At 52.7% G+C, this 14,257-nt stretch overlaps 3 protein-coding genes across 4 annotated transcripts in view; 2 read left to right on the forward strand and 1 right to left on the reverse strand.

Annotated features, from left to right (window-relative positions):
- Positions 1-14,257, forward strand: part of LOC130145921 (uncharacterized) — a 37,973-nt gene that overhangs the window by 22,816 nt on the left and 900 nt on the right. The window lies entirely within an intron of this gene.
- On the reverse strand, positions 1,453-11,036 carry NUDC (nuclear distribution C, dynein complex regulator). Of its 2 annotated transcripts, none has more exons than XM_056331475.1 (9): positions 10,836-11,036; positions 8,940-9,017; positions 6,510-6,710; positions 5,955-6,038; positions 5,513-5,626; positions 4,862-5,056; positions 4,180-4,263; positions 3,733-3,851; positions 1,453-2,034 (listed from the first exon to the last, which is right to left on the reverse strand). In XM_056331475.1, exons 1-9 carry the CDS (start codon positions 11,019-11,021, stop codon positions 1,983-1,985), a joined length of 1,113 nt encoding a protein of 370 aa, XP_056187450.1. In that variant the 5' UTR covers positions 11,022-11,036; the 3' UTR covers positions 1,453-1,982. The 2 variants fall into 2 exon arrangements, with proteins under 2 accessions (XP_056187450.1, XP_056187451.1); XM_056331476.1 differs by lacking the exon at positions 10,836-11,036 and adding an exon at positions 10,225-10,386.
- NR0B2 (nuclear receptor subfamily 0 group B member 2) lies at positions 11,411-13,937 on the forward strand. Its single transcript, XM_056331480.1, has 2 exons — positions 11,411-12,187; positions 12,646-13,937. Exons 1-2 carry the CDS (start codon positions 11,644-11,646, stop codon positions 12,924-12,926), a joined length of 825 nt encoding a protein of 274 aa, XP_056187455.1. The 5' UTR covers positions 11,411-11,643; the 3' UTR covers positions 12,927-13,937.

The following is a 14,257-nucleotide window of genomic DNA, read 5'->3' on the forward strand; positions in this document are numbered from 1 at the left end:
ATCGGGCCGGACTCGGGGTTTCTGGTGGCACTTACAGGACTGAGGTGGTAATGGGGAAATAATGAAGCCACCAGTTGGGCTTGGGCGCTGGTTTGGTCCCTGTTTGCTGCCCTGATGCCTGCCTGCGCTTGCTGCTTAGGTGGGGCTGGATGCGGATCCTGCTGCCGGTGCAGAGCCCAGCCGCCTCCCCGGTCTCCGGCAAGCCCAGGGAGCAGCAGCCGCCTCCGACACAGCTGAGAACGGCGTGAAACTCGCCGCATCCCCAGCACAGCTCAGCCCTCCCAGTTCACCCGCCCCACGCAGCACGGTTTGGCGCAGGTGCTGGCAGGTACGCTCGCTCCAGGGCTAACTCAGAAGCCAGCACAGTCCGATGTTTCCTACAGTAACAGGAAACCTTGTCGTTTTTATCAGGGCCAAAGCACAGAGGCGCGTGTGCGGGTGCTGGAAGGTGGACGGGTTGGAGGATGCAGAACAGAGCAGTCCAGAGGCAGCTGGCCCAGCCTGGGTCCTTGCTTGCCCACAAGGTCACTGCTCAGCTGGGTGGGTGCTGGGTTTTGACCTCAAGAGCCTATAAAACTGGGAGACTAAATGCAAACACTGTCCTGCTACTCAAAACAAACAAACAAAAAACAACAAAAAAAACCCCAAACCCCCAAACACACCAGGTGCAATGCCAGGCTGGACATTGCCCAAACAGGTTTTTCATCCGTTTGTGCCCACTCCCTCTGGTAGGAGGTAGAAATGTTTCAGGGAGGCAAAGGCAAGAACCACAGCAGCAGGGACCTGGGGTAGCCTGCAAAGGGCTAACAGGAGCCCGGGCTTTCAGGACACTTTCCTCATTAGCTCGTCATAAAGGAGACCTGGGGCAAGGGTGGCTTCCTCAGCGCAGTCATGTGCTGCTACGTGGAGAGCGGAGCCTGGAGCAATGAGCCCTGGACAGCCCCGCGTGTTTAAGCTGGGCACAGAGTTCACCAGCGCTCCCGAGGGAGACGCAGCTCCGGTTGCTGCTCGTCAGCCAAGGAGCGAACAGCAGCCCCGCGCAGGGAGCCCAGCTAACACCCCAGCCTGGATCGCGGGAGAAATCACATGCTCTGCCTGGAAATGTGCCACTTTTTTTTTTTTTTCTCTATGTTGCACCGCAGTTTTAACAAAGATACGAACATGCAGAGTAATGCCACTTGTCAGCGGGAGCTCAGAAGAGAACGCAGTGATGCCTGTCAGTAGTCAGCAGGGAGAGAGGCTCTTGGACAAGAGGCAGGAGACACACTCCCGGCAGGAACAGCACCCCCAAAGACCCACACACACCCCCCCAGACCCTCCAGCCCTCCCTTGCTGTAGGACAGCAGGTCAACCTTCCAGCTGTGATAGGAGCCCCCCTGAAGCCCTGTGGGGCTCAACCTGTTCCGCTTCTGGCCAGAACAGAAGCAGCAGCAAGGAGGAGCGGAGCCTGTCTCTACTGCAGTAGCTGTTTTTTTAGGCTGGTGTTTTCCTGTCCCAAGGAGGCAGAAGAATTATTTTACAATATAAACTGGCCCTTCTTTTCACAGGAGAGTAGGAAAGCCAAGGGGAAGGGAGTAAAAACTGGGAGGTACCTGGTGCCAAACTGAAATGGCAAAAAGTAAGTCAGGAGCTCTGAAGAGCCAGGAGATGAAGCTAAGCGACACAGTAAGGGTACGTCCCAAAAGCTCTCAAGGCTGACTCCCGGAGCCCTAACACCCTTCGTGCTCTAAGCCCTCCTTCTCTCCTAACTGCTGTCGGGGAAGTGTCGCAGATGGCTCCGACTGGAGCTGCTGCAGGCCGCCTCGGTGCCTTTGTGTTCTGCTCGACACAGGACAACTGAGGACTTCATGAAGCTGCCTCCACAGCAAGCTCGGGTGGGGATGCTGGAAGTGTTTACTTGCCCAAGGTAAGGGATATCCGGCCATACATATCCTGCGCCATTCAACGGGCTGACTGAAAGAGGGGGGGGAGAAGGGGAGGGCTCAGTTGAATTTAGCCTTTGAAAAGTCCATTTCTGGATGCTGTTCCATGAACCTGCAAGGAAAATAAAGACAAGAGCTTGGGTATGAGTCAGCAGGAGCTGCAGAACAGCTCTGTTTGCGGGGGTAAAGCATCCCTACTTCCTGCACTATCAAGTTTGCTTCCTCCACAGCTGGGGCCGTTTTGCTGAGCTCCTCGGCGCACACTCCCCGTATTACAAACGCTTTTTTCCTCAGGTCAGTGGTATCGGTAATCCTACCACAGCCATGAAGGTCAGCAAGTCCAGACACATGGGAGTTATTAATTATCAAACACACACCCTTTAACTGTTACCTCTCGGACAGACACGTAGCAGCTATGACACTGATTGTGGGGCAGAGGGGAGATTGCGAGGGCAGATTACGATTTAAGCTCCGACTTGTTAGCTTAAGCATTACTGGGGACATGGGGAATATCTCCAGTGCTGCGACAGTGAAAACTCATGAAGGACGTGACCAGAGAAATCTGGTTTCAGACTAGGCGCAACCTGATTCCAAATGTACTGCAATCCCAGCAGATAGGACTATTTGGACTCAGGTTGCCACATCGGAAAGTTCTGAGAATGCCACACCGTGCCTATGGGTGCTCAGGAGCGATTAGTGCAGGCAGAAGCTCCCTCCTCTGCCCTGCGGGTCACCACGGGATACAACACACAACCCCGCGGAGGATTCACACGTAAAGTGCAAGTGAGGGCAGGCCTCCGTCTTCCTCCGTGCTCTCCTCTCATGGTTTTCCCTGAAACGCCACCATGGCGCTTCCACTTTCCATGTCTACGGAAACATGTGTTGCAAGAACAGCGTCCTCGTTTAGCAGCCAGGAGGGCTTCGCTAGCAGAGGTCAGGATCCACCTGGGTGTCAGGAGTCTACTTTGGCCTGAACAAAGTCTAAACTTCCCCTCTGTTCTTCACCAGCCAGTCTGCGCGCAAGCCGAGCTTCCTGAGCACCAAGCGAGTGACCTTGCCAGCGAGGTGTCCTGTACGTGCACCACCCAGGAGGGCTGCCTCCCCTTCTGCCAGCTCAACACTAAGGAAGTCTGATCCCTGCTCTAACACAGCTGCACCCGACGCCATACTGGGCACGCTGGTCAGTGAAGCTTCTGCTGCCACAGATAAGCCAAGGAAGGAAAAGGAGTCAGGCTTGCTACCCTAATCCTCCTCCCAGGCCTGAGATAAGATGTGGGTTTGCGCTTGCTGAAGAAGATGCATGACCCAGAATTGCCTCCACGCCTTCCCAAACGGCCTTGGGAGCTCCCTGAGTAATTTCCCTGCCAAGGTGCATTTAAGCCAAACAGGACAATAAAGACATAAAAGCGCTGCTGGCTTGGAGACAGCTGCCTGGTGGGGGTGAGGAGGGAGGGAGATTATCTGGGCTGCTCAGTAGAGGGAGATTAGAAAACAATCAAGACCATATTAAAGTTCAGGAGAGATGGTACCTCCAGTCCCAGACATGCTTTCTGGACTTGAAATCAGCAGATTAAAACAATTCCAGAGCTAGGCCATTCCCAGAATTTTCCCATTATGCTTTCTACCCCCAGGGGCTTTTATAGACACTGGTGGCTGGCCAACAGCTCGGTAACTACAGATCTACGTAACGGCAGATGTGAACGCAGGTAGGACTGAAGGCCAGCCCGTGTTCTGCTCACACCTTCAGGTCAGAGGAAGAAGAGAGGGGCTTGGGAAAGCAAATACCCACAAATTAATGAGGTCTACGCACTTTTTCAAAATGTCTTGCTTCTTCTGTTCATCAGATGTGGGGAGGCCCATGGATTTCTGCCGTTGATCATACATCATTTTCTCCACCATACTGCGAGTTTCGCTGTCCAGGTCTGACAACTAAAAGCAAGGACTTCTATTAAAACAGGAGTAACTTGTCTCAACCCATACATACACCCTGCTGGCAGAGAACATGCATACACTGAGGTTACGCTATGCTGCGTGCACGGGCTGCAGAAATACTTATACAAACACGGATCAATAGACCCAGCTTCATTCATTTGAATCATCATACCAGCAGTACTCCCAGTATTGGTTTTATGCTGGTAAAAAATAAAAAAAAAAGTCATAGGAGTTAAAGTGAGCTAAGTGTGAGCACATTTGAGAGAAGGCTCCTTTCAGTAAAACGGTAAAAAGAGGGGTGGGGGGTGGGGTGGGGAGTTCTTACCTTCGAGTTCTCTGGATTAATTTTCTTGGTGTTGATTTCTGGGTCTGTGGAGACTAGTTTGTTCCACCATTCCATCTTGTTGATCTGAAGGATGAAGAAGCAAAAATATTTTATTCTTCCTGGACTTGCTCCAGGAATTTTACGTCTCGGGCACAGGATAAAGCTGCTGGAATCAAACTTTATTTGACAGTTTTCCATCAGTAAAATCTGAACATGGATAAAGGGTACTACTTTCGTTCTGAACAACTTTAGGTAGCCTGAATTTCCACAGCTGGGGAATCTGAGAGCATGTCAGATGTCACTTTTGGCATGACGCAAATGGGATTACAAACAGATCACCTGGAGAGGCCCAGAAGGGACACAGTAAGTAATAAGGTCTGTCCCTGGATTTTGATGTCAAAATATGGCATTATTCCATTAAAGAACAACTTTATAATGTCCAGCTTTTCCTGAACTGCTGAGCAATTAATTGGATATCCTAATTAGCACGAAGTTAAGCTGAAGACAGCGGGAACTTGCAATACCCCACTTCCAGTTGCATCACTGACATTGTACCAAGGATAAGCACAGTTCTTCTGTTTCAGCTGACAAAGCCCAGGGCTCTCATAGGTTTTGTCAGACTCCTATTTCACCAGGGAAGAGGCAGACAAGTCTGAATCCTCCCCGATTCATTCTGCTTTACCTTTTCCAAGTGCACAGTGACTGTTTTACCATCTTCAATCAGCCAAGAGCTCTCCTCCACCTTCACTTCATTGAAAAGCTCTCCATCAATGACGGGTGAATGGCCCTTCAGGCCAACTTTGAGGCGCCGTCTCTGAATATCCACCACCACGTCCTTCCCCTTCAATCTGAAGTTCACCTTGAAAGGCACGATCAGCTGGACCAGACAAAGATCAGATTTCAGGAGCTGAGCAGTGAAGTCTCTCCTTACCCTCCTGTGCCACTGTTCTAAGACTTTCTCCCTTTGTTTCACCAGAATAAGACAGAGCACATGATATTTTCCTTGGGACACTGAGCGAGCAGGAGGTGAAAGGACACAAGAGTAAGTCTGGCAACAGGATGGCCAACACCTCAAAGGGACCATAAAAAGGGAAGCAGATTTTAATGTCTTGTTAAAACAAGACCAAGGTTTGGCAAAGTTAACTACAGCTTCTAGGAATTTTTCTTGAGTTATCAAGCTCTCTCCTAGCTATTGAAATGCTGCTGTTAAGTACAACTAACAATCTTCCACTGGCAACTGAGATACAGGGCATCAGCTCCACCATCCTTAGCAGCACCCGCTCTTATTCCTTATCTCAGATTCCTCAGATCCTGGTAAGAAGGCAATACTTACATCCAGTTCTGAAAGAGTCTGTGTCCATCTATAATTTGGAAGGTCAGCCCCATTGCCAGAGTTGGGTTTAAGTTTTCCTTTATCCTTCTCATCCTCCTCTTCATCATCTGTTTCCTAAGCAAACAATTTAAAGTGTAAAAAAGCTTTTCAAGTTTCCATTTATTTTTCACTTGTAACAGCAGTTCTTGGGTTTTATAAGAATTTCAGGTAAGGTGCATGTATTTGATATTCACACAAATTTAGCCCGAAACAAGCAGGTGTTTCTGTTAAAACATAATTATAAGGGAACCCCCAGCCCGTATTTCAGATGTGCCTTTGGGAACTAAGTGTGTATTCTTAAAGAAAGCCAGACAGGACACCCCCTCACATTCAGAAGGGTTCTCATGGTTTTCCAGAAACATCTTTTTCTCCACCTAAAATAAAGCCTCTAGATGAGCTTTACCTGTTTGTTAGAATCCAAAGATTCACCTTCATCCTGCGAGGGTTTCACTGGGACACTGTTAATCTGTCCTTGTGCCTCTTTCTTCTGTTCAAAAAGAGAGCAAACACGCTCAGACAAGGGCTGGCACTTTGTGTTCCTGGCTGATCTGACACTAGATGGCCTCAGCCTCTTCAGCTGAAACTAAAGAGCAGGACTGCAAACCGCATCCAAGACTGATGGGGAATTTTCAGCCCCTGGACCAGTGTAACAGGAAAGCGGCACTGCCAAGGGGAAGACACCGTTGGTCCTCACACCTTGATGACCAAAGCAGGTGCTGCTACAGTGAGAACTTGCTGAAGGCAGAGCGAGTTATGGGAGAACACAGACGAAATCGCAAGTGTTGAGCCCAGGCTCTACTGAATTTGGAAGCACACCACCTGCTCCACTCTGGTGGTCCAGACACTGCAAAGGGACAAGTCTGAGCCGTTCTAACCACTCGCTGCTACCCGAGCTACACGCAGGCCAGCGGAGGAGACTACCTAGATGGCACCCGCAGGCACCAGACATCGCTCTCACCTGGTCGATTTCCAGCTGCAGCCTTTCCGCTTCCTCATCTGTAAGTTCCTTAATCCTTGGCTCGTTTGCGTCTTGCTTCTCTTTAGCAGGTTTCGCAGCTCTCTCTGCCTTTTCACGCCTCTCTGCCTCTTGACGAGCCTTCTTCTCTTTCCGTTCCTTCTGAGCTAGTTTGTTGTGGTGGTTGAAGGTATCTGTGATGAGCTGATGAAAGAGAGGAACACATCTCAGAGGGTTTTAAAAAAATCACCAGTTCTTCAAACCCAAATGAAGCCAACTCAGTGCCTACTGAGGAGCACTAGAACGTCTGTTAGTCATCCAGATGTTGTGACTTCATTTTCACTCTAGTCTTTTGCCTGAAAATCTAGAGTAGCAGAAAACTCGAACTATTTAAATGGAGCCCTTCCTAGTTCTTCCTTAGGCAGGGGTGTATTTGCATGGAGATAACAGAGAAATAAAAATTCTCCCTTTCTTTTGGCCTTTGTGCAATTCCAGCAGGATGAGCAGGTGCCTAACCCAGCCACTTGACAGCTACTCCATGCATCTAGGACAGCTGGAAGAATGGAGACACTGGATCCAAGGTTTTTTACCTCCTTTTGACCTTTCCCACAGGCTGGGCTTTTCCCCGGGCACTAGATGGAGATTCAGTGTCACGATTTAGAAGAGAAATGTTTGCAAAGCTCTGTGTTCTGCACTTAATCTTTGCTTCAAACCTCCCTCCAAATTCTCGTGTTGTTGTGACTACGAAAAGCAAAATCTCAAGGTCTCCGATCCAAACGGCCATACTGCTCAGCGGAAAAGCTGAGTACACAGGCAGGAAGCCAGAGCAATTGCCCCATGGTCGATAACGCCAGCAGTGGTGTGCAAAGCTGCACGTATGAGAGCTGAAGTCTGCTCCAGAAAACAATATACCTGAGAACCTGAGAAAAGGAACTGGAGCAGAGAGATTTCTCAGATGGGGGTTCAGGTCATAGTTTACCTATATCCCAGAAAATTCTGAGGAAATTCAGCACCTTTCCAGAGCAACCCCAAGCATCCAGCCTTGTAGCTTCGTAACCAACCCCCAAGTATTTCTGCTTTGTTTGAAAGGGAAAGCAAGATATATTTACACAACGCGAGTCCAGTGTCTCCTAGGATACAGAATTCAAGACATGTATCTCCCAGCCTCTGTTCCTAACCGCAGGATGAGCCACGGTGAGCAAACTATTGACGTTGCCCGAGCTTGTCAGTGTGCGCACACTGCACTTCGCTCAACATACCCACACACCCCTCACTCTGCACCACAAGGGCTTCTGAAATGGCTCCCCATTAACGATGACAACTTGCCCAGCCTCTCCTCTTTTTCATGCCAAAGAATGAGCAGGACTGGGAAAGCAGTTTCTTCAATTTTTGTTGTGGTTACTATGGTGTCAGAGACTGTGGAGAGCACCTTTTCTGAAGATCATAAAGCATTTTAACAGATACCACCCAAGGACATAAATGCTTTTCTTTTACAGGCACAGACACAGATTTGCAAGGCAACTGCCCCAACAGGGCCTCCAAAAGCACCAGCCAGTGCTCACCTCTGAAATGCTGCCCAGGGTTTCACTCCCTGGGAGCACACAGAGCCCAGGAATTTGGGGAGCCTTGCTCTCTAGTCTAAGAAAAATGACAGTAAGCTTCATCTTTCTTTGAAACCATCCTCCTTCCCATCCCGTAGCTGCCTTCATTTTGGCACTTTAGAGACCAGACAAAGTATGTTACACACTGTGTTAGCGATTAACATCTGCCCCGACACGGCAGCAGTGCCTGCTTTGCTGGTGGGAGTTCCAGTAGCCCAGGAAAGGGAACAGCTGATATACTGGTAAGTACAAGCAGGAAAGCCTGGCCAGTTCGTGTTTGGATGCTCTGGTTCTTCCCTACAGCAAAACAATTTAGTTTTTCAGCTCTCAATCTGGGTGAGGAAGACCTGCAGGATAAGAGGTGCCAAAGAGGCCACCCGGATGCCCAGGCTCGCTCCCCAGCACACTCGCCCCGTACAGGCACCGCAGCCCCGAGACAAAGGTGCAGCCGCATGGGCAGAGATGTGGACTTTGTGCTTCTTCTGAGGTGAACAAACAAGGTAACCCGGGGTTATCCACACTGCAGTGTCTGTTACCGTTAAGTCAGTGTGTCTGGCAGATTTGCTTTCCAAACAAGCCTTTGGCCAGAGTGTGGTGAAAAAACCCTGTACCATTGGTACCATTCAAACAAGCAATCTTGTGTGCCTCACCCCAACAGGAGCAACGCATTATTACCTTGCTTCAGTGATGTATTTCATCAGCATCACGGGCTGCTGGTCCCCAAGTACACTGTAATGCTATGCATTGTTCAGGCAGGGAAGTGTTAGTATGGCACAGACATGGGTGGTGCATAAATTAGAAGACATAAAAGCCTGAGGATTTGGGTTTTTACCTTCTCTGCTACTCCATCTTCTCCACCGGTGAAGAAATCCGTTTTACGCCTCAGGAAACTAAAGAATGTGTTCACAAGCTGGTAGAGGAAACAGGGATTGGAGTGGGAGAAGGGGTGAAGAGAAAAAAGAGCAATGAGACCAGATCACTTCAAGCCTCATGTCTCTTGAGCAGCCTTTATTCTGTGTACTCCCTATCTGCGCCTGTGCCAGGATCATATCAAAATCAGCCCCGTGACCGTTTCCCAGAGAAAACATCCGGTGGGTTTTGTGGAGATCCAGCTCCTGGATTCCCAGTTTTCAGAAGAGGCATTTGTGTGGTTTACATGAAGAAAGAGCAAGCAGTTTATTCTTAGGTCACCTTGGAGGTACCACTACTCCGACACGCCAAGCTGTCACCTGAGTTATCTGGGTGGGTGGGTACATATGTGTACATACATATATACACATATGTACACAGATATACACATGTACTGTATTTTGCACCTTTGCACAACTAAACCCTCAGAGCATGCAAGCTCACCCTCCCCCATCTCCTGTCTATTTTCACAAAATAACTACTAGCTGCTTGCCAGGTATCACAGATGAATTAGCAGTTATGAACTGGCACCCCCAAACACCCCTATGGAAATCCACACCCTCAACCCACTTAATCTTTATTTCCCAAGAGTTCTGTCCTGTCAATGTTACAAGCAAGTTTCCCTGCAGTCCAAGGAGCTGTTACTGGGGCCATTTCCCCACACCAGCACCGGGGCCCTCAGAGCAGGATGTGTCAGCAAAGCCCCAAGCACCAGGAGGGGAACCACGTTCACGTTCCAGCACGTGTCACGGTAGAGTCTAAACGCATCAGGTCCCAGGGGGCTGCTGCCAGCTGGTCGTACTGGGAATGTGGGGCACAGTGCCTGGCGCCTCCCCTGCAGTGCGGGGCACAGGCCTCCGGCGGGGCAGGGGGCCCGCACGTGTGATGCCCGGAGGCAGCAGGGGCCGGCGTGCGAGGCCGCGGCGAGGGCGCAGCCCGGAGCTCCTCAGCGCCTCCTTAGCATCACAGTAATTAATTAGCGCGTCCTCCGGGGCAGTCGCAGGCCTAGGCCGCTATCGCCACTCTCGAAGGATGCCTGCCTTCCGTGCATCATCCTGGGAGGACCGGGACCCGGGGGAGGGGGCGCGGGGACCCGAAAGGGGCCACGCCGCCCCCACCTCCGCTCGTTCCTCCCTGGCCCGCCCTCCCCCCGCCCTGGGATAACGGTAAAAGCTTCCGCCGCCCCATCGCGGGCCCGGCAGCGCTACCTCGCGCACGCCGCCCTGGTGCTGCTGGGCCATGGCGAGGAGCATGCCATCGAAGCGGTCCTCCTGCTCCGCCGCCTCCTCCGCACTCAGCCCCATCCTGCCCGCCACCGCCGCGCCGGCCGCCCCAGCTCCTCACGCCGGCGCCCGGAACCGGAAGCGGCACGAACGGAAGCACGTGCCCTACTCCCCCAACCCACCAATCCCGGAGCCCGTCCGCTCCGCTCTCTTTGCGGATTGGCTGAAGCCTCATCCAATCCGCCGGAAGGAGGCGGGACGCCAGGCGCGGGGCTCTGTTGTTATAGCAACGGCCTGTCCGGGCCCTTCCAGAAAGCTCGGTGGGGCTGTGACCCTGTGTGCGGGTAGGGGCCGCCCGGGGCCGCCCCGTGTCTCGGCCGGGCCTTGCTCAGCCCCCCCGGGGGCCGTGGGCCCGGGGAGCAGCCGCGGGGCTGCCCTGGGCTGTGCCAACAACCCCCCGCGGCCTGCTCTGCCCCCAGGACCCCCCGCCGCGCCGCCGGGCAGGGCAGGGCCGGGCCAGGCCTGGCTCTGGCCCTTCCTCCGGCTCAGCCCCCCGGGGGGGGGGTGCCCCCCTGGCTGCCACAGGAATCCCTCACCATGCCAGCAGCCCCCTGCAAACGGGTGATGAGAAGTTGCTGCTTTCCTGCCTCAGTATCAGCTGCTCCAGGGGTGAAAACACCTGGTGATTCACGGTGGAAATGGGAGAATGTGCCCTGCCCTGCCCTGCGTTCCCTCTGGGAGCTGCGAACCGGTGGCCCCTGCCTGGGACCAAACACCACCATCCGCCAGTTCCCTGGGTTTTTCTTTCTCAACTGTAACAACAAGCCTCCTGTCAGCAAGGTCAGGCAAACAGCCGCTGATAAAACAACTTCCAGGTTGCTCTTTCCAAGGCCGTTGAACACAGGGCCCAGACAAGTGCCCTGTGTGTGTGTGAACCTCCTGGCAGTGACACCTGCCACACAGCGTGGCCCGATGACAGCGCGGGGCCTTGGTGCCATGGTACAGGCTGGGTTAATGACTTTGTTTATACTGTTTGGGTAATCGCGATAAGGCCACCCAACCCGCTGTCCCCCTCCCCGAGCTGCTGGCGCTTCATTGAGAAAATGGCTGTTGGTGCCGCGTGATGAACTCGTTTGCCCCAGCCAATCAGCCCAGGGACGGCTGGGTGGTGGTGGGGTTTTTTAATGAGGACTGCTTAATCACAGAGCGGTCAAGGCTGCGGAGGGGTGTTACACTGTGACCCAGCCTTATAAGAGCTGGTTTGAGCAGCCATGGGCTGGCAGAGCTGGGAGGACAGGGAGAATCCAGCCTGTGACGGAGAGTTTGGGAGGGATTTTATGCCTCTCTCTCATCTGCTGTAGCAGGAGCTGAGTTTTGCTGAGGATCCAGCCACCCAGCTCAGCTATGAGCGCCAGCGGCATGGACGTGGACTGGGAGAGGTGCCAGTGCCACAGCGAGGACAAGCGCACCGCCATCCTCTACACCCTCCTCAGCCAGAACCTCAACCACAGTCGGGGCAGCTGCAGCCCAGCCCACCAGCGCTGCCTCTGCCACCAGCGCCGCACTGTCTGCCTCCGCACACCCCACGTCACCTGCCAGGCAGCCTCCAATGTGCTGGTAAAAACCATCAGCTTTATCAAAAACCTCCCTTCCTTCCACCTCCTGCCACGAGAGGATCAACTCCTGCTGCTGGACAGCTGCTGGGTCCCCCTTTTCCTCCTGGGGCTGGTTCAGGAGATGGTGACCTTCGAGGTGATGGAGACCCCAGCCCCCAGCATGCTCAAGAAGATCCTCCTCAACGGCCAAAGCAAGCGGCAGGAGCCCGAGCGGACGCAGCCCACGCTGGCCGCTGTGCAGCGGCTGCAGTGCTGCCTCAACACCTTCTGGAGCCTGGACCTGAGCCCCAAGGAATACGCCTACCTGAAGGGAGCCATTCTCTTCAATCCCGGTGAGTGCCCAGCCCTTGTGGCTCTGCCTGCCGGCGGAGAGCACATCCCGCACACACGTCGGCATCTAAACGCTCACCTCTTGGCTCAGAGCCATTCAGAGTGCGGGCAGGCGTGAGTGCGGAGAGGGCTGGTTGCCTTATCCTTAACGCCGATCGGGAAGCAGGGAGGAGGGATGTCAAACGTGGTGGTAAAAGCCAGAGAGCTTTGCCAGCCCCGCGGACAATAAAGGACCCTGGGATTTACTTGGTAAAGCATGAGTTTGCCCAATCAACTACCCTTCCTCCCTCAAACGGCAGCTCTGGAATAGCTATGTCTCAGTAGCGCTGCACACATCTCATTACAATGGCCTTGGAGATCCCTTCTGAGAAATGCGGAGGGGGAAGGGTGGGAATGGGAGAAACCTGGGGCTGTTTTCCAGTCTCCCTCATCACCAGCTTTTCCTCCTCTCTCCCTGCAGATGTCCCAGGGCTGAGGGCCTCCCTGTACATTGAGAGCCTCCAGCGAGAAGCCCAGAGAGCACTTCAGGAGGTCCTGCAGCCCCTGCACCCAGAGGACCAAGGCCGCTTTGCCCGCATTTTGCTGATCGCCTCCACCTTAAAATCGATCCCTCCCACCCTCATCACAGATCTCTTCTTCCGACCTGTTATCGGCAACGCGGACATCGTTGAGCTCATCGCGGAAATGCTGTACGAAATAACCGGCAGGCAGCTGGCTCTCGTGGCACGCGTGGCGTGCTGAGCAGCCCTGCTTGGCCGCTGGCTCCGTGGATGCTCCCCACACCTCGCCGAGCTGCAAAGTGAACTTGGGAGCAGGGATTTAGCAAGAGAAGCGCTCTGGACTGTGCAGGGAACTGCAGGTTTCGTTAGGGCTGAGGCTGGAGGATTCAGCCAGGCTGCCGCGGAGCGCACAGAGGAGCAGGTGTGGTTCAGCAGGTGTTTATAGCAGCTCCTACTCCAGCTGTGCCGGTCTCCATTGCAGGGAGCGCAAGTGCGGGGTTTCTTTCCCTGTTCCCAGCTGGAGTGGCTCAGCCACCTGCGAAGAGAGCACAGAGCAGGTCGGGTTAGAGCCTGGTCCCGGTTTTTGCTCAATGAATCCTTGGTCCCCTTGAAATCAATGTGCATTTTGCTGTTAACTCCAAGCGATGGGGTTTGTCCTCAAGTAACAGCTTGATTCTGTGGTGTTTAGACACAGTGAATACCATGTTTTTGGTGGGATCGCTTACCGGGTGCAAACGTTATGGAATTAGGTGTGAGTGAAATCTTGGTCTGTCTGTTGTGCTTGAAATCTTAGAAATGTTCATGAAAGAGCTTCCTAAGGCATCAAGAGGGAAAAGCCAGAGTATTAAATCTTACAGGGTGTGCAGATTCACCCCTCTTTCTTAGATTTTATCTTTTCTCCATAATGCCATGAAATAAAACAGGACTGCTCACAGAGGAATGGGTTACCTAAGAGCACCTAAACCTACTGCACATCATTTTGGGCTGCGGGCTTACCTCCATTTGTGCGATAGTAAGTGAACCCTGAGCTGCCTGCGCTGCAGAGACAAGCGGAGCTGGTTTAGTGGTAGAAGGAAACATCCCCCTGGAGTTCCAGCCGGGTGTGCACACAGCACGCCTGGAAAGCTTGCTCCTCCTGCCTGCAGCTTCTGCAACAAGTTAGATGTCAGTATTTTATAAGTGAACGTTCTTGCAGTTTGTACATAAGATGCAGTAAATTATTTTTTTTAATAAAATGTTTTACATTTTGGAATATGGTAGTGACTTTTTAGAGATGTTATTAAATGTGGAGGGGGTTTAGATAAACCAGCTGCAGGCCTGGTGTGGAAAGAATGCTTGAATGTAAAGGGGCTTTCTGCACAAATCTGTCTCCCTCACATTGCCATGGGGACACGTCGATCACCACCTGCGGGAGCTGTCTGATGAACAGCTCCACAGCAAAAAAAAACCCTCAGCACACCCAGCAGACAGAAATTCGCAGAGGCAGCGGAATCGCAGCCCATCCACCCACCACACCTTTCTGCAGGCGCTGAGCCTCACCCGAGGGCTCCCAGCCCAGTGGCCACGTCGGAG

Source organism: Falco biarmicus, chromosome 3, assembly GCF_023638135.1.
Source record: "Falco biarmicus isolate bFalBia1 chromosome 3, bFalBia1.pri, whole genome shotgun sequence".
NCBI classification, from domain to species: Eukaryota; Metazoa; Chordata; class Aves; order Falconiformes; family Falconidae; genus Falco; species Falco biarmicus.

Coding starts and splice junctions, on each gene's coding strand:
- NUDC (XM_056331475.1), bottom strand. CDS start 11,021: ATGGTGGTGTTTGGTCCCAGGCAGGGGCCACCGGTTCGCAGCTCCCAG. Junction 6,039..6,509: donor TGCAGCTGGAAATCGACCAG/GTGAGAGCGATG, acceptor CTTTTTGAACAG/AAGAAAGAGGCACAAGGACA. Junction 5,057..5,512: donor AGACTCTTTCAGAACTGGAT/GTAAGTATTGCC, acceptor TGTCTGGTCCAG/CTGATCGTGCCTTTCAAGGT.
- NR0B2 (XM_056331480.1), top strand. CDS start 11,644: ATGAGCGCCAGCGGCATGGACGTGGACTGGGAGAGGTGCCAGTGCCAC. Junction 12,188..12,645: donor AGCCATTCTCTTCAATCCCG/GTGAGTGCCCAG, acceptor CTCTCCCTGCAG/ATGTCCCAGGGCTGAGGGCC.